The sequence below is a fragment of the Phocoena phocoena genome, chromosome 2, assembly GCF_963924675.1.
Source record: "Phocoena phocoena chromosome 2, mPhoPho1.1, whole genome shotgun sequence".
NCBI lineage: Eukaryota > Metazoa > Chordata > Mammalia > Artiodactyla > Phocoenidae > Phocoena > Phocoena phocoena.
In genome coordinates, this window is record NC_089220.1 from 141,240,118 (window position 1) to 141,267,352 (window position 27,235).

The 27,235-nt window shown below is 45.9% G+C and overlaps 1 protein-coding gene across 4 annotated transcripts; it reads left to right on the forward strand.

The window, feature by feature from the left end:
• The first annotated feature begins 677 nt into the window (after window positions 1–677).
• Window positions 678–26,862, forward strand: TM6SF1 (transmembrane 6 superfamily member 1). Of its 4 annotated transcripts, none has more exons than XM_065871000.1 (10): window positions 678–790; window positions 5,685–5,788; window positions 7,947–8,044; window positions 11,554–11,657; window positions 13,413–13,495; window positions 14,118–14,239; window positions 16,001–16,105; window positions 17,917–18,009; window positions 18,211–18,330; window positions 25,766–26,862. In XM_065871000.1, exons 1-10 carry the CDS (start codon window positions 699–701, stop codon window positions 25,955–25,957), a joined length of 1,113 nt encoding a protein of 370 aa, XP_065727072.1. In that variant the 5' UTR covers window positions 678–698; the 3' UTR covers window positions 25,958–26,862. The 4 variants fall into 4 exon arrangements, with proteins under 4 accessions (XP_065727072.1, XP_065727071.1, XP_065727073.1 ...); XM_065870999.1 differs by having other exon boundaries at window positions 699–790; window positions 13,392–13,495; window positions 25,766–25,957; XM_065871001.1 differs by lacking the exon at window positions 17,917–18,009 and having other exon boundaries at window positions 699–790; window positions 25,766–25,957.
• The last annotated feature ends 373 nt before the right edge of the window (window positions 26,863–27,235 follow it).

The following is a 27,235-nucleotide window of genomic DNA, read 5'->3' on the forward strand; positions in this document are numbered from 1 at the left end:
ATTTGGTAGAGAAGGGAAAAGACACAGAGAGGTTAAGTACTTGACCGAGGTCGACATCTGGTGAGTGAGCAGACGGGGTTTAAACCGGAATTCGGACTCGGCGTAGGAGCACTGCTCGCTGCCGGTTGTTGGCTGCTCCGGTGGAGAGGTTCCAAGGTTTCGGGATCATTTATCCCTTCCTATCCCCGGCCCGAGTGTTCCCCACGTGGATGATCTCGCGGGCTCTTCCCGCTCTGACACCCCCGGTTCTGGCTCCACCCTCTGCCTGCCCGCAGTTCGGCCCAGACACTCTTCAGAGCCTCTCTCGTCGATGACAAGCTCCCGGCTGCGCCCAGGACCGGGGCCCCGCGCCCACCTCCTGGTCCGCCACCTTCCCGCAGAGCGCGCGCCTCCGGGGACACCTGTCCCCGGTCAGGGGGCTGTCGCCGCTCCTCGGCGCCGCCCGGCGCTCGCGGTGGAGCCCCAGCAGCCCTGGGCGGGAGGACGGCAGGGGGCCTCCCGGGCCTGTGCACCTGCCCTGCTTACCAGGAGGCTGCGGGCGGGCGAGCCGTGGGGGCGCTGCAGAGGGCGCAGCGCGGGGGGCGCGCTGGGCGGGGCGCCTTGAAGGGCGCGGCCGAGGGGCGCGGGCGCAGCCGGAAGCTGGGGCGGGGCGCCCGCGCGGGATGCGGTGAAGGGCAAGCGGCGCGGCGGCGGTGGCGATGAGTGCCTCGGCGGCCACAGGGGTCTTCGTGCTGTCCCTCTCGGCCATCCCGGTCACCTACGTCTTCAACCACCTGGCGGCCCAGCACGAGTGAGTGGGTGCGCGCGGCGGGGGTCGGCGCGTCAGGAGCCCCAGCAACTTTTCAGAGGGGGCCGAGCCGCAAACTGCAGGGCAGCGGTTCGCCGGCCTCCAGGGCTCCCCGCGGGCGGCCGGAGGAGGGGAGGCGCCCGGAGTCGTGCGGGCCGGGGTTCTCGCTTAGGCTGGCATCCCTGACATTCGGCGCAATTCTGGGGGCAAGTGCTGGGCGTCCGCTCTGTGCCCGCCCCGTGCCAGGTATCCGGGGTTACAGAGGTCAATAAGGCAATGCCCCTAACCTTCAAGTGCCCAGGGGCAGGGGTGGGGCGGTACACACACCGACAACTTGGGAGCTTGGTCTTATCTCAGGCTGTGCCTTGTTCGTTTCGCATTTCTCAGGAACGTTTCCATGTATGCACACACGCATACTTGTCATTTCGTATTAATTTTAGAAACTGTTGTGAATGACTAGCAGAAATAGCCCAGAACGAACAAAGACCTGGGTTCTAGGCCTGGCTTTGGAACTAACCGTGGGGCCCGGCCTCAGTTCTCCTGTCTGTCAAATGGCGTATATTTGCATCCTATTGTCGGGATCCAAAAAGCCGTAAGGGCGCAGTGTTGTGTAGGATGGGCAGCGAGGCAGAGAGGCAGGGCAGTTCCATGCTAAGGAAATGGGTGGGGCTGAAGGAGGCCGCATATGGATTTGGTTCAAAGCCCTGCCTCTCCTCTGTGAGGGATCCCTGGCCAAGCAATGGGCACCAGTCAGCAGCCAGCCTGCTCCAGCAGTGGGAATGGTGCCAGACAGACCCCTGGGCCTGCTGATGTTTCTTGCTATCTGCGCGGAAGAGGAAGTACACCTGTTATGTTTCCCACAGCAGTTGGTGCTAAGGAAATTGCATCAGTCTGTATGCTGCAGACCCCCTCCAGACCTGCAGGCTGTAGAGAAGTGTCTGCCCACAGGGTGGTGACTTGCTCCTCTCTTGTTCCTGGGGCCACCACTTGCTGACAGCCTTATCCAGATGGCACCCATCCATACTGAGTGCTCCCTAGGCATGGGTGGTGACAGCCCTTGGTCTGACCCAGTCTTGGGGCACAACTCCTGGAAGAAGCATCTCTGGGCAGTGAATGTCACATGTCTGTGAAGATAGTGCATGGAGGACCCTGCCCTCCTAAAATGGCATTATGGGCAGTTCAGCAAATATTTATTGAGTACATATTCTATGTTTGGCACTGTTCCAGGTGCTGGGGAAATAGCTATGAACAAACCACAAGAGATTGGGGAGGCATGTGTTGAGATAGACATCAGCACAGAAAATGGGGTGACATGAGAGTGATGGGGGGACTGGTGGTCAGGGAAGGCTTCTTGGAGGAGGTGACTTGAGCTGCAGGAGGTGGCCACAGGAAGATCTGGGGACAGAGCTTTCCAGGTAGGGGAACAGGGAGCAGTACAGGGTGAGGGATGTGGCTGGGTGCTGGGATATTTGGGAGGGAGGGCAGTGCAGCTTGTTGAAGGATCACATGGCATGGAGAGGATCTGAGGATGACTGAGATTTTGGCCTCAGCCACTGGGAGGATGGTGATGGCATTTACTGAACACATGGTGAATTATGTATTGCTGTGTATTGTTGAGCACATTGCTAAGCCCTGCAGAGTTTGGAATAATTGGTTCCAACCATTCTTCCTGTCCTCCTGCAGGTTAAAATCCCAGTAGCCTTTGATTCCTCCCTCTTCTTTCTCCACTCCTTCCCTCCAGCCCTCCCACTGTCTCCTTCCCCCTAATTCCCTGGGGTTGGGCTAGCATGTTTCCTCCTTCCTGTTCCCCTGGCACTGGCCCTCTCTGGCCCAGCCCATGGCAAAGCCTCCCACAGGAGGTCCCCTTCCCACCCCAGTGCCCTGTGCATTTCTGCCTCAGCCCACCAGCCCAGCCCACTGTGCTGGTGCTTCAGCCACACGGGACTGTTCTGTGCCCCTAGGACACTCCTTAACTTTCCCACCTCCTCACCATTGCTCACACTGTTCCCTCTGACGCGGATGCCTTCCTCCCTGTAGCTGACTGTTGAAGCCACACCTGGGCTTTATGGCCCAGAGGAAAATGCCACCTCTTCCTCTTCCAGGTCCCTCCAAGCAGATGTGATCTCTCCCTCCTCTGAGCCTGGCTGGGTTGTGCTCTTCCCACAAGAGTTACTTTCCTGTGGTCAGAACTTACCTTCTCAGGCCATAGCTCCCCTTAGTATTGTCCTGCCCAGCACGGGGCCTCGTGCCTAGTGGGCATCCCGTTAAGTTTGCATTAGTTGACTTAGTTGAAGCTTCCTTCCCACCAGACCTTTTACAAAAGCCTGAAAAACAGAAAAATCAGATTAAGTCGAGGAGTCAGAAAAGGGTGGGATCTCTCTCTCTGTCACACACAAACACACACACGCACACACAAACACTCTGCTCATACTCACCCATACATGACCCCGCTCAGTAGCTGTCTGTTCATGGAAGGGCATCAGTAACTCCCCGCTCCCCATCCCAAAACACACACACATTCCAAGACTAACAACATTTCCACCCTTGGGTTAGTGGCAGCCCTTACCCCTCCCCCCACACCCCGAGCCCCTGCTGGATCCATTTCTCCCTGTTCTGAGCAGGCCCTGCACTTGGCTGTCACTGGGAGACACAGGTGATCTGTTGCCCCAGTTTCTCTTCATTTTTTGCTCCTCCCCCAGAGGTGGAGAGTGTGAGAGGACACCGTGAACCAGTTCACACTGCTCTCTCATAGTCCAGAAGAGCACCAGCTGTGTGACAGTGCTGGCTGCGAGCCTAGGTCCTTGGCAGGAGCAGGGATGGGAGTTGTCTCCTGGCCACTACCTGTCTCAGGCTGTGATTAAAATGTCCATCAGCTTACATCACACACCTATCCTCTTCCCTCTTCACCGGATGCTTCAGCCCAGCATCATGTTCCTGACCCACATTAGCTTCCTCTTCCGTCCTCTCCTCCTCTGTCTCATCCCTACAGGAGGAGCCTGGAGCATCCACTGATGTGTACCACTAGAAACCTCCTATTTCAGTTTCTTACCTGGTCACTGACATGGTCATCCTCATTCTTGTCATAGAACTATGTCATCCATTCACCATCCGTCCATCCACCCATCCATCCACCGTCCATCGTCCATCCGTCCGTCCATCCATTCATCCATTCACCATCCATCACCCATTCCTCCACCCACCACCCATCGTCTGTCATCCATCCAACTATCCATCCATCTACCATCCATCTGTCCATCCATCTACCATCCATCCACCCATCCATCCATCCCATTTCTCCTTCCTTTCTTCCTCTCCCTTTCCTTCCCTCCCTCATTCATCCATCAATTCCTGAACACCTTAAAATAGGTCCCGAGGCAGACTTTCTGTGCATACTCATCCAGGTTTCTTGGAAAAGGTTGCACGTTCCCATACCCCACCCCTGAAGTATTCTGATTCTGTAGGTCTAGGGTGGCATTTGGAAATCTGGGCGCTGCTGATGCCCAGAGCCCACTCCTTTACTCTTAAGTGGGTCCTGGGGCCAGGTGCTGGGGACACAGCTTTCCTGGACCTGGGGCCAGTCTCCTTGGGGTCCATCTACCTGCAAGGAGTTGGATCACTTCCTGACTGACCTCTCTGACATTAGGGGCAGATTTCTGACTGGTGCCTAGCACCCATTCCAGCTGTAGGTGTGTGGAGTGAACTTCAGCATAAGTTCATCCCTCAGATATTAGTAGGTATTGGTGGGCTGTGAAGGATACTTTCCAGAAGTCCCGGGGCATGTGGCAAACGTTATCCAGAAATCCTCTGTGATGGTGTGGAGGGCTCTTGGCTAAGGAGTGGTGCTTGCAGCCTCTCTCAAGGGCTACTGAGGAGTGTAGCAGGCCATGGAAGTGGGCCAGGTGGTGCTTTGTCTAGAACTGGATGCCTTGTTGGTGTGGAGGAGTGAGAGAGAGAACATCTCTTAGGACTGGAGGTAGCCTTCTGGGTGAGGAAGCTCAGAGCCTATTGAGATAGGTTCCCCCCATGTAGACAGGGATCTCTTTTTCATCCACAGTGCCTGGCACATAGGGGTGTGCAAGGCATTTTCCCTCAATATATTTTTTAATGAATTAAAAAACAGATGATGAAATGACATGATGTTCCTAAGGTCACACAGGGAGTGGAAGAGTAGGTACTAGACTCCAGGTCCCTTGACTGCTAACTCCACCAAGTCTCGTGCCCTAGTGCTGTCCTGCTGAGGAGGGGCTTTGTTCCCCAGTCTCCTTGGTGCCATGCCCTTTCCCAGGAGAAAGACCAGGGGCTGTGCCCAACCTAGCCTCACCCTGACTTCCTGGGCATGGGGTTGCATGCTGGCTTCGCTTCCTGGGTGTTGGGGTGCTGGCATCATTCTGGCTTTAGGCCCGGCCTAGGCTCTTCCCTCCTTGGATTGGCCTCGTCCTCTGGCCCCTTTGATTATACACACAGCCTGTGGCTTGTCCACCGAGAAGGTGTATGTAGCTGTGACTCCTGTGTGTTCCCTGGAGCTCGGTCTGAGGGTTTCCAGCTGGCCCTGAGAGAGGAGGCAGATTCAGTGGTTAGACCTGTCAGACACTGGGAAGAGGGCTTGGAGGAGCAGGTGGACAGAGGCAGCGGGACAGCAGCAGAGGGCGCTTGGACACATGGTTCACCCAGGTGGGCAGGATGACAGGAGAGTGAGGACCTAGTACCTCTGGTCCCTGAAAGTCTCAGGGGCAGCCCAGAGGGGCCCAAGTGCTGCGGATAAACTTCATGAACTCCACAGTGCTTGAGGGATAGGCAGAGGCAGAGCTGCAAGAGAATGCATTCAATAGCCAGGGAATTCCATACACCAGTGTGTTTATTTTGATAAGTGACCACCTCCCTGTTCTGGTCGTTGCAGTTCCTGGACAATTGTAGGGGTGGCTGCCCTCATCCTGTTCCTGGTAGCCCTGTTGGCTCGTGTCCTGGTCAAAAGGAAACCACCCCGGGACCCACTGTTCTATGGTACGTCTCCATGGGAGGGAAACACTTTGTGTCCACTTAAGAGCGCAACACTGGGGCCTTAGTCTCTTTCCCTCTGTGGTTGTGAATACTCTGAGCCCCCTGGTAAAGTGGCGGGAAGGGTGGGAGTATTTTTGTTCTCCTGTAAGCTAAAGTCTCTCCCAGGCTGTGGACCCCACCCTGTCGCAGCTGGGAGCCTGGTGGAGGGAAGGTCACTGCCAGGGCCAGGCAGGACACCCCTCCATTCCTCTCCCCTGTCCCCAGCCATGCTCTTACCTCTGACCTCGGCTCTTTTACCAGCTCCTTTCTGGCTTCCTGCCTTCAGCTTGCTGTTTGCAGCGCCCTCCACCTGGCATGGAACGTAGCCGTATGGAGCCTCAGTTTGCACATTTGTGTAATGAGGGAAATAATAGTATCAATACTTACCATGGAGGGTTGGTACCAACATTAGATACTAGTTGTAAAGTACTTAGACCACTGCCTGGCAAGTACGCTTGTATGTTAAAGGAATAAAAACACCACTGATTGAGCACCTGTGGTGTGCCTGGTGTGACTCTGACCGCATTAGCAGTATCATTTTATTTAATCCTCACAACAAACGTCCTCCCTGCACAGATGAAGAATCTGGCTCAGAGGGTGCTAAGAAACGTGGTCAAGGTCACAGTTAGTGAGACAGCACTGACCCGCACAATTTCTCCCAACTTGCATGTAAAAAATGCTGAAGCTTAGAGAAATGATGTAACTTACCTAAGACCTGACAGCCGGACAGGAGATGAGCTGGGCCTGTCTGAGTTCAAGGCCCCACTCCACCTGCCTTTGATCTGGCCTCTGCCCCCCTCTGCAGACTGGTCTCCTGCTGCCGTCTTCCCCCGACTCCCTCCACACTCCGTGGAGCCCACGCTTAGCTGCGCTCATGTCTCTCCCAACTCCTCAGGGTGGAGGACCCTTGCTCCTACCCCCTCAGCCCTCTGTCCTCATGTCTGTCACTGCAGCCACAGGGCCAGACTGGAGGGCAGAGAATGTCCTTGCCATCTCTGACCCAGCGTCTGACACTCCTGTTGGCACCGGCGATTGTTGGTAGAATAGCGAATGAGCATGTGCTGAAGGCTTCCTCTCCTGGGAGACACGCAGTGGCTGATCACCTGATGGCTCATCGCTGTCAGCGGGATCTGGACCAGAGGCCTGCACAGAGGCCCGGGGAGGCAGGGTCTACAGGGCTGGGCACGCGTGGGCCTTCTGCTCCTTCTGGGGAAGATGTAAACGCAGACTCAGGGCAAGGCCAGCTTCCCTTCTCTGTGAGTTAACCTTCCCCTCTCTCCTCTCCATTTCTTTTTTTCACAGCTGTTTGGATATTCATCATCAGATTTTTCTACCATCCATGCCCATCACATAGTTTGACACCGATTTGTTACAACTTGAACGTGCAGCTTTATTGACAAACTGCCACACACTAAATTTGATCACTCACTGTTTAAAAAGTATTATTCCTAAGCTGTTTGTTGCTGGTAGTTTTCAGCCCATTGAGGAGATTCTCACAACCTTAGTGAGATTCTCTAAGATGCTACGGCTTTCCTTCTTTAACATTCATCGGTTCCATCTCGTATCCATTTTTTAAAAAAATCACTGGCCTTTCTTCTTAAAGCCACTGTCACTTGCACGTCAGCCGCTGTCTGTCTTTCGGATCTCCAGTGTGGGATAAAGCAAGTGCGTTGGACACACTGTGAGGCAGACTGCTTGGTAACCATTGAGATGAATGATCTCTTTTGAGTCCATGTTTTAAACCTGGGGGTCACCTCTGTGCTTCCTTGGCCACTGGTTAATGGTTTTGTTCCTGCTACCCAGGTGGGATGCAGATGTGGCCCTGGCAGCCACGTGTAGGAAGTGGAGGATGGGTGGGGCAGGCTGGTAGAATCCTCTGGGACAGTCAGTGGGTGACTTTGTCACTCGCTACTCCCTGGGTCGGGGGGTGTCCTCTCCCAGCTCCACGACACGGGCAGAGATCCAGCTGCATGCACAGGAGGTACGTTCTTTTAGTCCATATTGACAACGTCCACAGTATCTTCTGGAAAACATGAAAATAAATCATTACTGGTGAACGCCAGGCTCTTAGGCAACGTCCCCTGAGCTACGGCTTTTTGAACTCCTGCTTTCTTTGCTCTAGTGTATGCAGTTTTTGGATTTACCAGCGTGGTGAACCTCATCATAGGACTGGAACAGGACGGGATCATTGATGGCTTCATGACATACTACTTGAGAGAGGTACGGGGTCGGTAGTGAGTACGAGCCTCGAACTAAAGGGTCTGCGACCCCAACAGCATTGCTCGAGATGGAAGTCCTTTCGTTTAGTGTAAGCAGGGATGACACACGGTATTTCATTTGCTGCCATAGACACAGGACACTTAGTCACGTGGAAGATGAAGCAGAAAGTTAGGATTGGGTCATGGGAGGCAGTTCTGCTCGGTGTTCGGTCTTACAGCTCCTTCCTCACACCCAACCCACCACCTTTCCCCTTTACTTGTATTTAATATAAATGAGGTTACTTTAAATGAATCCAGTATCTGTGTATCTATTGTTATTAATACACTACTCTCTAAGAAAGCCCCAAACACTGAGGCAGTTAATAAAGCCATTTGATTGTGGGGATGAACATGCACTCCTCCCCTCATCACAGCATGATAGACCTACCTGGCACCTGACGGAGCTAGTCCTCTTTCCTTATTTTATGGTGTGATGAATCCAGCCCCAGAGAGGTTAAGTAACGTACTTAAGGTCACACAGGAAATAAGGAGCAGAGCTGGAAGTGTAGTCTTCATCTGTGTTTCAAACAATGGGGAGCTTTGTGTGCAAGCTAAGGGAGTTTGGATTTTGTCCCACATGTGAGGGAAGATGTTAAGTCAGCAAACAGTGCAGTCAGCTCTGAGAAGGATGGGCTTGACGGGAAGGGTCGATGTCATAAGCTGGGACATCAGTCAGGAGGCTTTTGCAGGGCCAGCAAGGGCATGAAGATGGCCCAGACGGAGGCCAAGCATGGACAGTAGAGAAGGACGGACGGACTTCAGAGAACTTGGGCAGCTGGAATGAGTAGGTCTCGGGGATGAGTTGGGGGCAATGGGGAGAGTAAGGGCTGAGGTGCCATCCTGATTCCTGCTTTTGGAAGAACGCTGGTGTTATTCAACCGGAGAAGGACAAAAGGGGAAATGCAGTTCCACAGATGTTCGGTGAGCAGACTGTGGGGGTCACAAGACCTGCTTTCTCCCTCCAGGAGCTAATGTGGCAGTGAGATGGCATGGTCCTAGGCGCAGAGACGGAGGCTCACGCCAGGCACAGTGCGCGCTGAGGAAGAACTGACTCTGGGAGCACTCGGGGGAGCCTCAGCGAGTTGGTGACGCTGCCCTCGGCTTCTTTAAAAATGGCAGTGGCAGTGGATGATAAACGTTTTCCAGATAGACTAGGGGGTGGAGGGCATGCCAAGGAGAAGAGACAGTGTGGGCAAAGGCTTAGAGAGAAGGGACTTACCTGGCGGTACAGTGGTTAGGACTGCACTTCCACTGCAGGGGGCGTGGGTTCCAGCCCTGGTCGGGGAGCTAAGATCCCACAAGCTGCACGGCACAGCCAAAAAAGAAAAAAAAAAAAAAGGAGGCTTAGAGAGGAGAAACAGCATATGTCTCCCCACTGCCAGCCTGGGGCGCACGTGTGCACAGATGATGCTGAGTTCATCTGGGGACGTGTGGGGTTTGAGGTGGGTAAGGAACATCCTGGCAGGTGTCCCAGCTGGCAGGGCTTTGCAGCTGTTGAGCTCGGGGAGGAGAACAAGGACCATCAGAGTATAGTTGGTACCTGAAGGTCTGAGAGGAAAGGAGAGGGTAGAGAGGAGAGAGCCGAGGGTGGAACTTTGGAGACCGTGGCCAGAAGGTCAGGAGCCTCTGAAGTGGACTGTGAGGGGACAGGCGAAGAGGCAGAAGGAAAGCCTGGAGAGTGCAGGGCCACTGAGTCCAGAGCGGGGAGGTTTCAGGAAGGAGGCAGCTGCCAAGAGGGCCTGGAGGTTGAGCTGGTGAGGGTGGTGAGACAGGGTATGAGATGGGGGGCTGGGGTGTAACTGTGGGAGGGTCTGCAGGGCCAGGCTCAGGGACCCGGCTGCCAGATAAGAGGAGGTGGGGCTTGGTCTTGCAGCCACCAGCAGCTTTGGCACGTTTTTGAGCAGAAGAGTGACATGTCAAGAGCCAGGGCAGTGGTGAGGTGAATCGGAAGGAGAGGAGAGAGGTAGGAAGACCATGTGGGAAAGGTCCAGTGAGGGGCACTGAGGTCTTGAACTAGGCCATGACGAGAGGGAGGGTTGCCTGGGGTGACATTATACAGGTAAAATTGATAGGACTTGCCAACAGACTGCATAAGAGAACAAGGAATGAACAACGACCCTGTGGTTTCGACCTGGGTAAGTTGAATGGTGTCGCCATAAAAATAGAGAGGCCAGGTGGGGCTTGGTTGAAGGGGGAAGCCAATGAGTTAAAGGAGGTAAGGTGAGTTTGAAGGGCCCACGGACCAGACAGTTGAAGATACCCATCAAGCCACCAGGAGAGGTTAGCACTGGCCGTGAGAGCCAGGTGTGTACGCATCAATGATTAAAACCATGAACTTGGATAGTATTATCCAATCAAAGCATGTCAGAGAGAAAAGATGTGGGCCAGGCATGGGTACTGAAATATGACTCACGTTGTTTCCTCCACCTCTGTGATTTTCACTTGATTTGATTTTTGAGGCAAGATGACAGAGAGCAGTCTTTGCCCCAGGGGAGTGCAGAGCTTCAGAGAATCCCCTGCTTGGTTGGTTGACTGATGGGCTGGTTGATCTGCTCTGTTCCTTGTTGTAGAAGGGATTTAAGGCATCTTAGGAAAACATCTGAAACAAGGCAGGAGATCACAAATGTGGGAGAAAGAAGAAAGGGAAGTGAGTTGGAGCCAGAATGACACTAAAAACCTAGGCAAGTTTGACAGTGATTTTACAGTAGCCACCTGGAAACATAAGCACCTGGGAAAGGGAAATGTCGTTCATCATATAATCTGTGTTTATAAAATTAAAAATTTCTCGGAAGTATAGCTCTTCTTGGTAGTATAGTTTCTGCTAGTAATTAGCTGTGTGACCTTAGGCAGGTCAGGTAACCTCTTCCAACCTCTGTTTGCTCATCTGTAAAATGGAGTCAGTCGTGTCTATCCTTGTTGGGAAGGTTGAACGAGGGGTTGGGTGTGAAGCTCTGAGTATAGTGCCTGCCGGTCTGTGCCTGCATTGGGGACAGAGGCGGGGGAAAGGTGTGCCTTCCTCACACTCATCCCAGCAAGCCTCTGGGTCAGTATGAATTTTGAAGGTCAGCCAGTGGCTCTGGTCAGCAGGGTCTTCCCTGGCCACCCCTTCTGCCCAGAGCCAAACACCTTTAGTCACAGATTAGACTTGGCCTCAGTGAGTTCATCATGTGGCCAGGACTGCCTGTAACGCCATCAGTTTTGCATCACTGTGCACACCTGTGTTGACCTAGCATAGGCCAGGCATTCTCTTAATTCCACTCCCTGTGGCAGACCCTAGTTCTGGCGGCTCCAGGGTAAATGTATATTTTCATGTTTCTACCAATTGTGTAATTGTATGGGATTAAGAATAGTTTCATTTTAGCAGACCAAGATGTTCTGCTGCTTTATTTTACTTTCAATACAGGTCTGGTGTTCTGTGTTGAAGTGTCTGAGTCATATTTAAAGTGGACTTCTGTTTAATGCTTTCCTTAGGGTGAACCGTATCTGAACACGGCCTATGGGCACATGATCTGCTACTGGGATGGCTCTGCTCATTATCTGATGTATCTGGTGATGGTGGCAGCCATAGCCTGGGAGTAAGTCAGTTCGCCTGGTGGGTGTGCCTTTGTCACCTTAGCAATCGATAGGCGGGTAGGTAAGGAAAATGGATGTATAGAGGCACAGACACAGGCAGGTACACATGGACATGAATCTAGGGTCTATGGAGACAAGTTAGATATGGCTTTATTTTTCCTTGTGTCACTGCCTTTCGAACATATGCCTTTGGATCTCTCCTCTGCCATGATGGACAGCTCGGGCAGACCCCTTAACTTTCTGATTATGTTCTGTTATAAGAGCAGTCTCATTTTCAGAAATTAAAGCCCAGCACATAGTAATTCAAAACTTCAAACTCCTATCAGTTCAGAGCTCTCTTTCCCTCCAGTTCAGGCTTACCCCTGAAGCTTAGCGGCCTGCTTTGAGGCTGGGGTGCGTGGTCTGTCCCTTGATTCCTTCTCAGCTTGCTCTGCGGCTGGCTCCTCTGGGAGCATGTGTGTATGTACATGGGGTTGAAGGAAGAGGGGCAGAGTCTAACATGACAATTGCTGTTTTCTGGGAATTGGTAGCCTCTGTTATGATATGCTGGCTCTGTCTTGTGGGGCACATGTGTGGGTTCTTGGAGACCCCTACCACAGGAAGGAACCTCTGCATTACACTGAACCCTGAAATGAGCAATGCTCTCTCAGACTGAATTTGTGTGACTCTCCTGCCCATGGTGGTACACCCACAGCTTCTTTCTGCTGGGGCCACGCCCTTTGGGGTGGGGATCCTTAAAAGATGGCTCAAGCCCAGCTACCTTTCCAGGCCTCCCCTTGGCTCCAGGTTAGAGAAAGCCGTGCATTTTGCCCCACACCAGGTTGAAATTCAGCTTGACCAACTGTCCTGTGCCCCTCCCATGCCCTCAGTCATCCACTTAAGGACAGTTCCAACTAATTTCTGGACTTTTCTAGGGCCCCCCCCCCATCTCTTCATGAATGTTCCCAAGCTCCAGGGAACACATCAGGCATTTCTGAGAAGGCTCAGGCTCTGCTTGCTGCCAGGAGGGGGCCAGTGTTTCTATGGTTCAGTTAGCATCCAGTTGGGGAGGAAGATTCTGGTCTGTCCCCCTGCTGACAATCCCAGTCACTGTGAACGGGCCTCTTGGGATCTGATGCATGTGGCTTGGGGGGTAGGGCAGGGCAGGAAGCACACAGTATTCTCCACTTCTCTTTCCCATCAGAGGATCTCTTTTTGAATTTCTCATGGCCCCTTATGGAGGTGACTGTCAGTTATCAGTTGCAAACACTTTTTGTCAACATCGCTTATTAAGATTAGGGGTGTGTGTCTAGCAGCTCCTTCAGAACATGGGGTAGGTATCACTTATTATACTTATCTCTGGGGCTTTGGCCAAATTCCTGTGGCACCAGGGAAAGTCCACTTCACATCCTACTCATAATGGTTTAAAATATGGATCCAATTTTCTGTGAACCTTCTTTTTACTTTCATGCTGTGAGTTTCATAAGTAATAGTGAAATGCAGTACTCCTTTGATAGTGATGACCATGGTATGGTTTAACAGACCAGTGTAGCAAGCATAATTTCCTATTCAAAAGGACACAAAGAGGGCTCTATAGCATATCACATATGGAAATGCAGTTTGATCACCAGGGTTCCTTGTATTTGATTTATTACTCTTGATTCAGTACATTTTGGCTCATGTACTTTACTAGTTAGAACAAAGATAATATTGTGGAGCATCTTATACTAATAGTATTCTAAGACAAATGTGTTAAGTCAGGATTTTTTTCATTACAGGGAAAGTTATAGAACCATTGGCCTATATTGGGTCGGATCTATTATTATGAGCATTGTTGTTTTTGTGCCAGGAAACATTGTAGGTAAGAAACTTTATCTTAAAGTTCACTTTCCTTTTCTGAAACAATAGGAATTGTTTTTAAATAGTGAAGCTATTTTGGTTGTAATAGAACCAAGAAATTCCAAGTATACCAAAATAGCTGTTTTGCAGAATTACTCCTTTTCCCTTCCATCTCACCTTCTAAGAAATGCTTTTGGGCAGTTTTCAGAAGTGTACACTGAACAATTAGACTATCTAATATCAGTGTTTCCTGACTTTTAGAAGGATCTAGTGGGTAAGTATTGTGTTTGTGGCTACATTCAGTGTGAAAATATTTCCTACAACTCTTTGTATTATATATAACTCTTGACACACTATGGGAACTTGATAAATGTACTTGAAAATAAGATTCTTGAAAGCTAATGTAGAAGAGTTATTTATGCATGCAAGAAATCAGGATATTATATTGTCTATTTTTAAAGTGCTATAGATAGGGCATGCCTGTTAATAAACACCTAATAATTTAAAATTGACCTGTTTTTGGTCTCATTAAAAATACTGTCTGGCCTATATCAAAATTTTAGATGACTTGAGATGGGGAGGTGTTCTACATGTTGTGTTTGGATATACTTTTGACTTTCTCTTTTTCTCTCTCTTTTAAATAGGGAAGTATGGAACACGCATTTGCCCTGCTTTTTTCTTAACCATACCATATACTTGTCTTCCTGTCTGGGCTGGTTTCAGAATCTATAATCAGCCATCAGAAAATTATAATTATCCCTCAAAGGTGATTTTATTAAGTTAAATGTAACCTGCTCTCAGACTCACAGGGCTTACTCATGTCCACTGGATACTGGATTGAACCATGCCTCCAGGGATGGAGCCTTTGGAGCATTCAATCAGTGTGACTGTGCTCATTCTGCAGCATTGGTTCACACCTTAGTTATGGTGGCCAGAATGGTCTGTTTCTGCGTGAATAGATCTGCTTTGATTGGCCAGGCCATGCTTTTTGGAACTTCCTGTGCCAGAGTTTACACTGGCTCTTCCCATGAGATTCCGCATTAGTGTGTGGAGCGTGAGGTTTGTCTGGGGCTGTTAACAGCCTGGAGTCTGAGCACCTGGGTACCTCTTTCAGAGATATCTATGCACTACTGCCCCAAAGGGAGGCTGGAGATATACTGCTGTTCCAGGTAGCACACACAGACATAGGGTCTGATTACCAAGAGATCCAGGCACATGGAGACTGGCTACAGGACGTCTTCTGAGACCTCCCTTCCGTTCACAGCCGAGGTGGTCAAGGTGAAACAATACTGGCCGGGCAGGTACTCTGTTAAGGTCTTCATTTCTAAGCTAGTGACATTTTTCTAAGTTTCTCTTCCTTTCATAGGTATTAGATCCTTAAGCAAGATCCTTTAAGCAAAATTGATATATGAAAATATGAGTTACTAGAGATAATCAGAACACAATTCTTCATTTTACAAAAAGACTTACAATAGAATTCATTAAAATACATTTTAATTTACAGACACTTCATTTGTAAACATTTAGACACATGCTATGTAAACTCAGCTTGGCACATTGACAACTGGTACTCCCTTACACCCTCTTGAGGAATGAGGTGGTTGTTAAAAAATAAGCGAACAGTAACCATAGCCTTGGTCCTTACTCGGCTCCATGTCAGTGTATCAACACCGTTCCGTTCATGTTGTAAGACACATAGACTATTCATTTAAAAAAACCGTTAAAACACAGTGATGGCTGGGGAGAAATAGGCATTGTCATACAGTGCTGGTAGGAACATAAATTCAGAATCGCTCTGCAAAGCCACCTGGCAGTGTTATCAACCTTAACAAATCTAACCTTTTAATCTAGTAATTCTACTTCTAGGGCACTATCCTAAGAAAATCATCAGAGATGCTGTCAAAGATTTATGTACAAAGTTGCTCATCATCGCATTAAGTGTAACAGTGAAAATGCCTAAATGTCCAATAATCAGAGATATGGCACTTCCATGTGATGTTGTTTTAGAAGAATTTTTAATAATGTGGTAAAGTACTGATAGGTAGATAGTGAGAGGCAAGAGAACAAATGCAAAATTGTTTATACATTGAGTCCTAATTTTGTGAAAAAATAAATGTAGATTATATATCATACATACATATGTAGTACAATGTGTGTGTGGATATATATATATAACACTATATATATGTGACTGGAAAATATAACAACTGTTAATAGAAGTATGATGGGTTAATGGTTTTTTTGTAAAAATGAGTATATTTTACATTTATAATCATAAAAATGCTTTTTCAAAAAAAATATGGCCTCATAGAGCCAGAAGGGCCCTTTGAGATCACCTGGCCCAGTCTCATTTCACAGATGAGGAACTGAGACTTGAGGGGAGAAATTATTTTCCTGTTGCATGGCTAGTGGTTTTGAATCTTCAACATTCTCTTATCACCCATCATCATTGTATCTGTGTTTCAGTAGATCTCAGATTATTCTTTGGCACCTTGGGCCTGCTCATTAGTTACCAACTCTACTTTAGGTCATTCAAGAAATCCAAGCGAAAGATCTGCTGAGAAGACCATGTGATTTAATGTTGGTTGTGTGTCTCCTTCTGGCAACTGGATTTTGCCTGTTTAGAGGCTTGGTAAGCATAAGAGATCATAATAACATAAAGTATATTTTTAATCAGATTTCCTAGTGCAGTAACAAAACATACCTCCCATTAGAGCCTGGAGGCCTGGACCTGCTTCCTGACTCTCCTACCTTCACCCCAGACCTCTCCTCCCAAAGGGGTAGGTCCCTTCTGGGCTGCTCCATACCACCTCCTTCAGGTCTTTGGATCAAGCTCTGTACCTGAAAAATTAGCCATTAGTCTCATTCTTTTGGTTCCTTTGATGTTTCTGATTTAAGTATCTTTGGTAAGGGTGGTAACTTAAGACTAGTCAAACTGCGGCACAGAGCATGCATGTGTTCTCAGGGGTAGGGAGATGGGATTGAGGAAGGGGTACCAGAGTACAGTGTTAAGACTCCTGGCCATTTACTAGCTGTGTGGCCTTGGAAAAATCACTTAACCTCTTTGATCCTCAGTTTCTTCCTGTGTAAAGTAACAGTACCTACCTTACAGTACTGTTTGAAGATTAAATGATAAGGCACATCGAACACTTGCAGAGGGCCTTATACCTAATAAGCGCTCAGGAAGTGATTGCTCTTACTATTTTTGTTGATCAAGGATCCTGCACAATATCCCAGTTTCATGGTTTATTCTCAGTAGCAATAAATTTGAGCAGCCAGAATTATACGGGTAATTATATTCAGCTTTAATGACAATCACTGTTCTAAGGCTGCTGGCATTGCACAGCAGTTGGGGGGCAGAGTGGCAAGTGTAAACTGATGCAGCTGATTCATTGTTTTGGGGCGGCTAGCTGGGTCAGGGTGAGTAGTCTTAAGAGCTGTCTCCCTCTTTGGATCATCAGAAACTTCCTGGAGCAGAGTTGGCTAATAGGAGTGGCATGGGGAAGGGAAGTAAAGGAGAAAGCAGGGCCATAGGCTTTGCTCAGACCACAGAGCACTGAAACCATTCTTTGTTTAGTTTGCTGTAATTCCTAAAGTCAAAAGAACAAAATCAGCAACAATAAAAATGAGCCCCAACTGTTTTCTTGCATAGCCATCTCCACTCCCCTGTGCACTTGAGAAAAACGTGTGCATGGGCAAGTGTGTATCCTTTGGTAGGTGGGGCTTTTAGGTTGGGGCCCATTTTTACCAACTCCGCCACTGACGTGTTCATGTTATTTAGGTGGGACAGGATTTATGGCTAAGGACACAAGGAATGGTACCTGAGGGAGGTGACTCAGAGGGGACCCAGTAATGTGCCAGAGAGACACTTTGTCTGTTCTGTGGCCTAAAGTCCACTCTGCCGTGACTAAATCTGCTCTGCCCTCTTTCAAAATGGATATAGGAGGTGGCTTCAGAGAGGACCTCACTTTCAAATCATTATCCTTTACTGCCCCCAAAGGCCATTTACTCTGTGAGGCACTGGAGATAGGAGGATGCTATTTTTTGAATCTTGCAAAGCACAGTTAAGATGAATTTGGTATAGAAATGTACTTTTCTTCCTGCCGGGAATAGTTGGTGAGTTATTCCCAGGAAAAGTGAAACTGATAATCTAAAGCAAGCTGTGCTTTGGTTAGCCAAACCTAGACATTTAAACTGAATACTCGGAAGATCCCAAGAACAGGGCATTAGTTTCCATTTCCTTCTCCACTATTAACGTCTGCTTAATCTCTTCAGAGTAAATCTGTAGAATATTTATTTTCTTTCCTTTTTTACTGAGCTTCTAAAATAGCTTTTGTTAAACAGAAAGCAGCTTGTGACGAAACCTGGCACGTTTAGCCTTATCAGCAAACATAAGAACCAGATGTGACTGTATCTTTATAATGCATTCATTTTTGTTTGTAGATTGCTTTGGATTGCCCAGCTGAGCTCTGCCGATTATATACGCAATTTCAAGAGCCCTACCTAAAGGATCCTGCTGCTTATGCTAAAATCCAGGTCAAGTAGTTATGAAGCCTAAGATTTTTCTAAAATTAATTTTCTTTTTTTTTTTTAAGAACGGGAAAATGTGATACCATGTAGGAAATAGGAGTTAACATTTTCTAAGGCGAAAATGTTAATTGATGAAAATGTTGTGCTTTTCGTAAGGCCAGATTAACTATTAATTTACTGATGACGTTATTTCTCTGTTCAATGTAGATGCTGGCATATCTGTTCTATTCTGTCCCTTACTTTGTGATGGCGCTTTATGGCTTGGTGGTTCCTGGATGCTCCTGGATGCCTGACGTAACACTGATACATGCTGGAGGTCTAGCTCAGGTACTAAGAATATGCTGTTAAGAAAGTTTACTGGGGATGTGGCTGTCATTGTTGAGTGTCTAAAAAATATCTCTGCTCTGTGTTTTAGGGTTGGAAACAGTTATTAGATATGTTGTGCCCTTTGCTTTACAGTTCTTTGGAAGACATTTCTGCATTATTTAAATCTCATAATCTGGTAGGTGCGCCATTCAGTTATACAGATGAGGAAACTGAGGCCCAGCAAGGTTAAATGATTTGTTCAAGGTCACATACCCAGCAAGCGGCACTGCTGTTTCCCAGTCTCTGAACACCACAGCTACTAAAAGAGAATTGAGAGCTGTTATCATTAAGGTGTCTATCTAAGTTTAAGATTTCAGAAGTTCACTATATTATGCTACACAGGACCAGGGAAACTGGTTTTTAAAAAGTTCTGCCCCTGGGAAGCTGGGCCTGTCATCCCATTCCTCCCCTCTGCTACTTAGCCAAGCCTCTGGCCTACAGTAGATGTTCAGTGAATGCTTACTTCATTGAACTGGGAATGAAATTATCTATGGAATTATCATTCAAAGCATATTTTTATAAGATAACAACCTATCAAAACAAATTGATCTTATGAACAAGGAAGAAAATTATTTTGTTCTTTTCTTACTGTAAATTAGAAAACCCAAGTGAACTCATCTTTTAAAATCATTATCTTTGTCCTGCTCTTTTTTTTTTTTGTCTCGCTCTTTTTAAGCAGGCATAAAAATGAGGTTCATCCAGGAACTCTAGGCATATACAGTTAATTATACTTACGGTATAATTATGATGGCAAAAAGACACACTAGAATTTACAGGGTTTAAAACCAGTAACAGCATTTATGGGTTAATACACTGGGCTCAATCTTTGCAGTCTGAGGTACTTCTTCTTAACTATAGAATTAGAATATAAATATCAAAAAAAGTTGATGCAGTATTCAGAAGAAGTAATGGTTCCTGTCCTTTCCTTGAAGGACATAAGGAAAGAGAACTAGTATATACCCTCTGCAGACCTCTGAATACCTTATTTCTCAGGCCTTGGTGTGGGTCTTTATTTCCAGATCTTTCAATACCAACTATAAGGTGATGACTTTTCATTTCCCATCTTTAGCTCAAACTGTTCCCAGACACTCATATTTAATTCTGAACTCCTTCTTTTCACTCGGGTGTCTTACTGACATCTCAGATTTAATGTCTAAAATAGGACTCCTGATCCGCCCCACAACTTCTCTTTCATCTCCCCATCTCTGAAAATAGCCCTTCCTGGCATCCAGCAGCTCAAGTCAAAAATGTGGAGTAGTTCTTTACGCTTCCTATTCCCTTACCGTCTACATGTAGCCCATCACTAGGTCGGGTTAGTTCTCTCGCCAGAGTAATTTGCAAATCCACCATTTTTTTACAGCTCCACTGCCACTACGATAATCTGAGCTCTCATTACCTTACTTCATGCAAGGCAAGCCATACTAAGTGTTTTACTTACCTATTTGTGTAAAGACAGGCTGTGTGCTCTGCTGGAGTAGCAAATACCCAGTGGTTAAAAATAAAGTTTTATTTATTGCTTGTGCAAAGATCATGTGGGATATTTTCAAAAGTCAGGCCTGGCACCGACCCAACTGCAGAGGAGGCTGATACATGTGGTCTTCCTGTCTGCCTCAGAAGAAACTGTGTGAGCACATAGCATCATCTCTGCAAGTGTTTCAAAAGCCTCGCTTAAAGATAAGCAGGCCGAGACCCAGGGTAGTTACTTGCCTAAGGTCACAAAGTTACTAGAAGAGGGATATAAAATCCCATCTGACTCCAAAGCCCATATTCTTCTCTGTTGTGTTATCCCTCTCCTCAGGCAAACAACTAACTATGCTCCAGAATCCTACAGCAGAGTAAGACTTTGTACGTGGCATGTAGGAGTTAGAGGACCTTCTGGGAGTGGGAGGCAATGACACCTGAGCTGTGGGCTTTACTGGCTGAATAGACTTGAGAAGACTGCGGAAGCGTTTAGATGTTGGAGTGTGCCCTGGTTGGAGGGTACAGAGGGCCTCCCACTCGCCCCACTCTTACCAGCCCCTTGATTAGATTGTTCAGGGTTCAACATCTACTCATTACCTGTGTACTCTGCCTGCACAATCCAGCTTCCTCTGCATGCCATGTACCTTGGTCTGCCCTGCACCAGGCCCTGATGCAGGAACACCGAGTGTCGTCAGCTAGGAGGCTGGCAAGAGTGAGGCCAAGTGTTGGACCTGGTCAAGTCTCAGGAGACAACTTGAGAACTAGGCAGGAAGACCTAGGCCAGGGCCTAGCCATGTGCACAGGGTCAGCAGAGTCAGGAGGCTTAGGATGGTCAGAGCTTGGGGGCGAATGGGTACTTAAATCTGTAACAGTAAGATGAACCCTACCCTGTACCTGCTAGTGAGGCTAAGCTTGCAGACAGGCACCTGTGACTCCAGCCAGGAGGTTCTGGGAAAGGCAGTGTGGATGGCAGAGCGGCTGGCAGCAGCAGTGGCAGTTTCAGTCGTACGCCAGGCCTTGAAGAAATCTCTGATCTCATCCATCACTGCCCAATTTGCAAAGGTAGCCTGAGGCTGTCAACTAGATTCTATCAATGTCAGAAGGATGTTTCTCCCAACCCAACAGAAGAATGGTGCAATCTGAGAATTACGTGTCTGACATTCCCATAACTCTTAGCTGGGCTTTAATATCTACCTATTCAGAGTGTTCAGCCTGAGGAAAAGTTACAGATCATACTGCAACAAAACAGTGCATATGATGAGAATGCTGAATTCCAGTTGTGTGATTTGTTTTCTGCTTAGCGAATACTTGCTCACGAAATGAATTCTCATCTTGAGAGGATATCGGACACATTCATCATAGAAGCTCTCCATTACCTTGATTAGCACCCCGAGCTTGCTAAAACTGCCATTCCTAATTTAGAAGCTTTATGTATTCATGATCCCACTAACTTTATCAAAATCTGCTTTTATTGTAAGATCTAGTGAACTCCCAAGAACCTGTGATTTAATAATAAGAAAAAAATCCTTGAAAAACTTCTAGACTAGTACAAGTCAATGGAAAACATGGTTAGTAGTTATTAGGTCCCTCATTTCAGACCATTTAGGAATCTGCCAAACCTGCTGCCTTCAGAAATCAAAAGATAAATCAAAAGGTAAACTAAAATGCAATAAAACCAGGACACATTTTACACCGGAGTTCCACTGGGGACTTTAACCCAAGGGTCTTTTCATATAAAATTAAAGTTTCAAGTCTAATTTGAAAAGTATTACAGGCTGTTTAGATCTACTTATTAGCATTTTTTAATCAATTGAAGAATTTTTCTTTGCTAAAATTAAAAGAAAAGATATAGTTAATATGGTTAAGACCATGAGCTCTGGAGGCAGACTGGTTCAAATCTCATTCACTGATCACTTCAGTGACCTTGGTCACTCACCTCTTTGATCCCGTTTCCTCTTCTATAAAGTAAGAATAATAACAGTACCTTTCTCATAGAGCTGCTGTTAAGGATTTTATGAGGTAATATGTGTAAAGGGCGTAGAGCAGTGCCTGGCACATTATAAGCTGTGGACCTCTTTGTTGCTTTTGTTAATGTTGTTGTTAGAAGCTTCCCAGTAAGAGTTCGGAGGAGAAATGCCTTATGTTGCTCAGAAGATACATTAATCTGTAGCTGTGTGTTGTGTATAATTACCTAAAAATCAGAGAAACTGGAAGAAAGCTCTGGGACAGATTCACAGTGGGTTTGGCAGGGAGCCTGCCATGCCATCCAATTAACAGCTCGCAGCCATGGAAGCAGGAGCAGTTCCACTTCAGTCAGGCAATGCCAGTGCCCCTTCCCACCTGCTGCCTCAGACTCTCCCACCCCCTGGCTATGCAGGTGCCACATACTTTCTCACAAAAGGGTCTGGAGGCTCATCTGTGGATAATTTGGTTGTCAAGAGTTGACTCCACTGGGGGACAAGTTTTATTAAGTTTTTTCCTTTATGGAAGCCTTTAAGAAAACCTGAAAGTAAAGGTTTAGGAAGAACATGGGATACTAAAGCAAATCTCATTTTAATCATTTGCTTCTGATGTGATTCATCACTAAACATCTTTTTTAGTATTAAAACTAGAGCTTGGGTTTAATGTCTTTTTACATGCTTGTTATCCTTTGGTGGAGACAGTCTTGAAATTGTCAAAAGATCAGCAAGGGAATCTAAAAACAAAGGGCCCCGGTTTTCAAGCAAGTAGAGTGCCAGATCGTGAGCAAGTATTTCACTTGGGTTTTCTATCTGTCTGTGGAAGAGCTCCATGTGCTTGGCACTGTCCTAAGCACTTGACAAAATCAACTCATTGAACCTGTATAACAATCCTATGAGGTGGACTCCTGCTTTTCAGGTGAGGAGCCAGAGGTAGTTACATACCTAACACAAGGTCATATTGCTGGTTTTCGGTGAAGCTGGGATTTGACGCTGTCAATCTGGTTCCAGATTCAGTGTTCTTAACCACAAGACTATGGCGCTCAGAAAACCCTAAGAAACGGTAACACGGTTCTAGATTAGCTGTTTATACCGTATCAGCCAAATAACCTGGCTACTGTCCCAATGTTCACATTAGTTTTTGCCTATAATATTTATGTGGACACACAAAACTCTTTCAATTCTCCTTTCTGGAACCAAGATTGTGATTTTTAGTCAAATTCTTTCCAGGCTGTCTCTATAGGAAAACACAGCTATTAAAATTTAACCTTTTTCTTTGACTTTATTGCCTCATTTTCCATCCCAACCATCCATTCTTAAAAAAAAAAAAACAAACCCAAAGTAAATCTCTTAACTAAAGTTAAGGTGAAAAATGATTTAGAATGAAGTAGAAGAAAAATTATTAGGGGTTCAACCTCACATCACTGAATTTTGGAGAAATTTCTGGGACCCATAACTTGAACATGTAATCTTGGCCATGTGTCAGTTCAGCAGCACTGAGGTCACCAAGCCACCAGATCCTACTAGCACAGTGCTCAGGCTGAGCTCTTCGGCCCTGTCATAAGGAGGTCTCATGTGCTGGTGGGAAAATCACCCAGGAGACACGGTGCAGCCCCTTAGCAGCTATGTGCTTGGGAAGGGAACCCTTTCTCAAGTGAGACTGAGGGTTTTCTGAAACTTCAGCACCCTGGAAACTGGACACCATATGTCTTGGGAGGAAGCTATGGTTGGACTGTTCACTCAGCTAGAGGTGAGGCCACTATAAATACACCCATTAGAACCATGAGCAGTACAGGAACTGCAGAAAATTGGCCTCAGGCTCTTTCTCTCAGTTACATACCTCTTTTGATTAGAAATGCAATCATCTTTGCCCCTTGTTAAACAATTTTGAAGCAAAAGGCCTATTAAAATAGGTATAAAAATAGAGAAATGCTTTGTAGAAGCTTTTTTGTATTTTGACAGTCACAAGACCATTACTGTTGAACGTTTATTGAGCTCTAACAATGTGATAGGTGCCACACAAAACATCAGACACAGTACCTGCCCGGTGGGCTTACAATCTAATCTAAGGACACGATCATTTTTTAATGTTGCCATGAGTTTGCTGTTTGTGAAAATGAGGTATTAACTGCACCGGTTAGTGCAGCAAAAAAGCCTACGAAATCAGACTTTTTAGCAGGTTCCCTATGCAAGTAGGCATGATTGCTCATATTATTCTCTCAAACTATGGTCCGCATTTCCCCAAATTTGGTGATTTTTGAGATGTGTATAAGTGTCTATAAAGATAGACACCAAATGCACATTTCTTAAAACCATGGTTCAAATCTGGCCTCTAGTCCAGAAGAAAAAATTTAGTTACAATATTCAGAAAAATACTGTTATTCAAAATAGGCCCTAGAAGAAAATAGTGACGGGGGCCAAGTTCCTGTTCAGTGTTCCTAGAATGTCCACAAGAGCAGCTCCTCAGGGCAGCCTCTCAAATGCCCTTTACTCTCAAGGTGTTTTGTCTTCATAGCCCAGAGATGAAATATTTAACGTTTGCTGGGTTCTGTTTGGGCACGTGCCCCGGGGGAGGTGTGTTTGAGGGCAGAGCCCTCTCAGTGCCTCACAGATTACCATGCAGACAGACGATTCCTGCGTTGGCATTGGCGTCAGTCCCTGGGTCCTTGGCAACACACCACACTAATTTAATTTCTATCATCTCCAGAAAGCAGCAAAACTACCAGAGGCCCCCAGAATGTATCAGTAACTTGCAAAAATGTAACCTGTTAAAATCTGTCACTGATACAATCTGTATACATACTGCTTATGAAAACTTGTCCTTTGCTCATCATAGTAAAGTCAAGTGCTAAGTAACACTTTTATATGTGTTAACCACTTAGCAGAATAAACTGATTTCATATGGAAGGAAATGTAAAATAACTCATATGTATTTAAAGCAAATTATTTAGTTTTCATTCTTGTTACTTCTGTGCCTTCTTTAGATTATAGTATCTTCTGTCTCTTCACTTTGATCCTGATGAACTAAGTCACCACTTACTACATTTAGATTCCCAATCCTTTGTGTATATCTTGAATTTCAGTAAGATATGAAATGCAGACTCCAGGACTGCATTCTGTAATGATACAAGGATCCTGAGGAAATACTTTCACAGAAGCCTTTTCTAATAGATTCCCCTGTACTTACGAAAAGTATCAAAAAAGACCAACTGGCACATTCTGAATGTATGTTCTCAACAAGTAATCTAAGTACAAATGGGAAGCTCTTGCCTTTCTGTTTTGTAAACTCGGATTATGCTGACAAGCCATACTTCTAAATAATTTGATTTGAAAAGGTTGCCTGCATGTATATTTGCCATTTTATAAAAAGCAACCAAATCCCTACGCCCACCCTTATCTTACAAAACAACCCTTAGTATAAGTTGCATAAAAAAACAAATATGTGAATAAATAAACAAACAAATGCATAATGAAAGGCTTTGAGCTCTTGCTCCAAGGAGTAGGTGAAAGAACTGATAAATGAAGCTGAGGCCCTCTCTCAGTGCTTCTCTTTAAATAGTTAGGCTAAAAATATTTTAAGCTGTCTAAACTCTGTATTTGCTTCATTTTTATTGGAACACATTTTGTGAGCCACAACTGAGTTCCTATATAGGATATCTCCAGAAGGTAAATCAGGAAAAAGCAGGTTTTATTCAGATTTTTTGTCAAATTGAGCCACTACTGTTTGGTATGGGGGCACTAGATGCGTTAAAAAACAGCTAGCCTGATAAAGACGTGCTAAAGGTTTACTTTATTTGAACAGTTAAGTCAAGAATAGCCCTAAATTCAATGAAATATTGAAGACTATGGATTGTTTGAAAGTCCTGGTTTTGAGGGCACAGGAGCATGGTCTGAATGAACCATTCAGAACTCATCGTGCATCCAACTAAACACAAAATCCATGCTTACCACCCCCCCCCTTTTTTTTAATGCAACAGGCTCAGTTTTCTCACATCGGTGCTTCTCTTCATGCTAGAACTGCTTATGTCTACAGAGTCCCTGAAGAAGCGAAAATCCTTTTTTTAGCATTAAACATAGCATATGGAGTTCTTCCTCAGCTCTTGGCCTATCGCTGTATCTACAAACCAGAGTTCTTCATAAAAACAAAGGCAGATGAAAAAGTTGAATAAAAGCATTATTTTATGTTCTTTCTCTCTAGATTACTGACTTTTGTTATTTTGGTACCAATATTTGGTCCCATTCCACTCTCTTCCCATACAGGAACATTTAAGAATACATAAATTCTTGCTCCGTACTGTATATGTGAGCTATCATAGGAATTATGTGGATAAATTTTCTTTTTTTGAAGGAAAATTGAAGTTACTCAGAAAGCTTGTTTAAAGAAATATATTTCAAGTTATTTGTGAATAAACTTGACCACCTATCTCAGTATTCTGTTTGCACACTTTAAATATAAGTGAAAAATTACAATTTAGCTCCTATAATAGTGAGCATGAAAAGGAAACTGTTCAAAAGTGAAAATGGTCTATGCATATTAAAAATTTCAAAGTAGCAAATACAGATGGAGAAATATTTTTGCATATAAGATCTATATGTTTCATTATCAACCTCAATATAAAAGACAAATTATCAGAATATTTAAAAATGTTGTTTGAAAAATGTTTTCCCAAGGAAAGTATATTATTTACTGCTGTTTCAAAAATTGCTTTTACTGAAATTTTTCTGTGAGTCTAAATAGCTAAGGAGGGATCTATAACTTTATCATTACCCTTATTTTATTGGTGACTGGAAATGTTTCTATTGTATTTCTGTGTATATTTTTAATAAATTATTTTTGGTCTTTTATGAAGACAAATCTTACTAAATTTGAAACATTTTGTATATTTTTTTTCAGAAAAAGTTCTGTAGTCTTTACGCCTGTTGTTTTAGAAATCTGTCAGCTATATTTCCAGTTCAAAATGTCATCTACATTCTCATGTTGTAGTGTGAGCAATGAAGAGGACTTTTCATGAATTAATTAAATTTCATTACTTTTAAATTAAAATATTCAAAATTAAAAAGTACCTTTTAAGGAAAAAGAAGTGGACTGGCATTCCTACTATCTTTTAATGAACTTTTCATATTTGGAAATGTGAGTGAGTATAATAGAGGAAAATCAATATTTGCTAAGTAAGAGAAACAAACCAAAAATCCAGCCGCCGCCTCAGAGCCCGGGAGTGGTAAGTGGCGCTTTCATGCCCTCAGCTGCCATCATCACCACCACCACCACTACTACCATCATCATCATCAATGGCCCTAAGCTTTTAGGGCCACTCATGTTTTTCCTTCATGTTATTTACAAGCTCTTCACCAAAATAAGAAAACCAAAAGAAAATGGGGTCCAAATCAATGCATGGATAATGTCAAGTGTGTGAATTTAGGGTCCACTGAACTGGTAAGTATCTTAG

What these genes read in the sequence shown, in the direction of transcription:
- TM6SF1 (XM_065870999.1), top strand. Translation starts at nt 699, where the DNA reads ATGAGTGCCTCGGCGGCCACAGGGGTCTTCGTGCTGTCCCTCTCGGCC. An exon ending in CCGGGACCCACTGTTCTATG is followed by an intron (nt 5,789 to 7,946) that starts GTACGTCTCCAT and finishes TCTTTGCTCTAG; the next exon opens with TGTATGCAGTTTTTGGATTT. An exon ending in TGTGCCAGGAAACATTGTAG is followed by an intron (nt 13,496 to 14,117) that starts GTAAGAAACTTT and finishes TCTTTTAAATAG; the next exon opens with GGAAGTATGGAACACGCATT.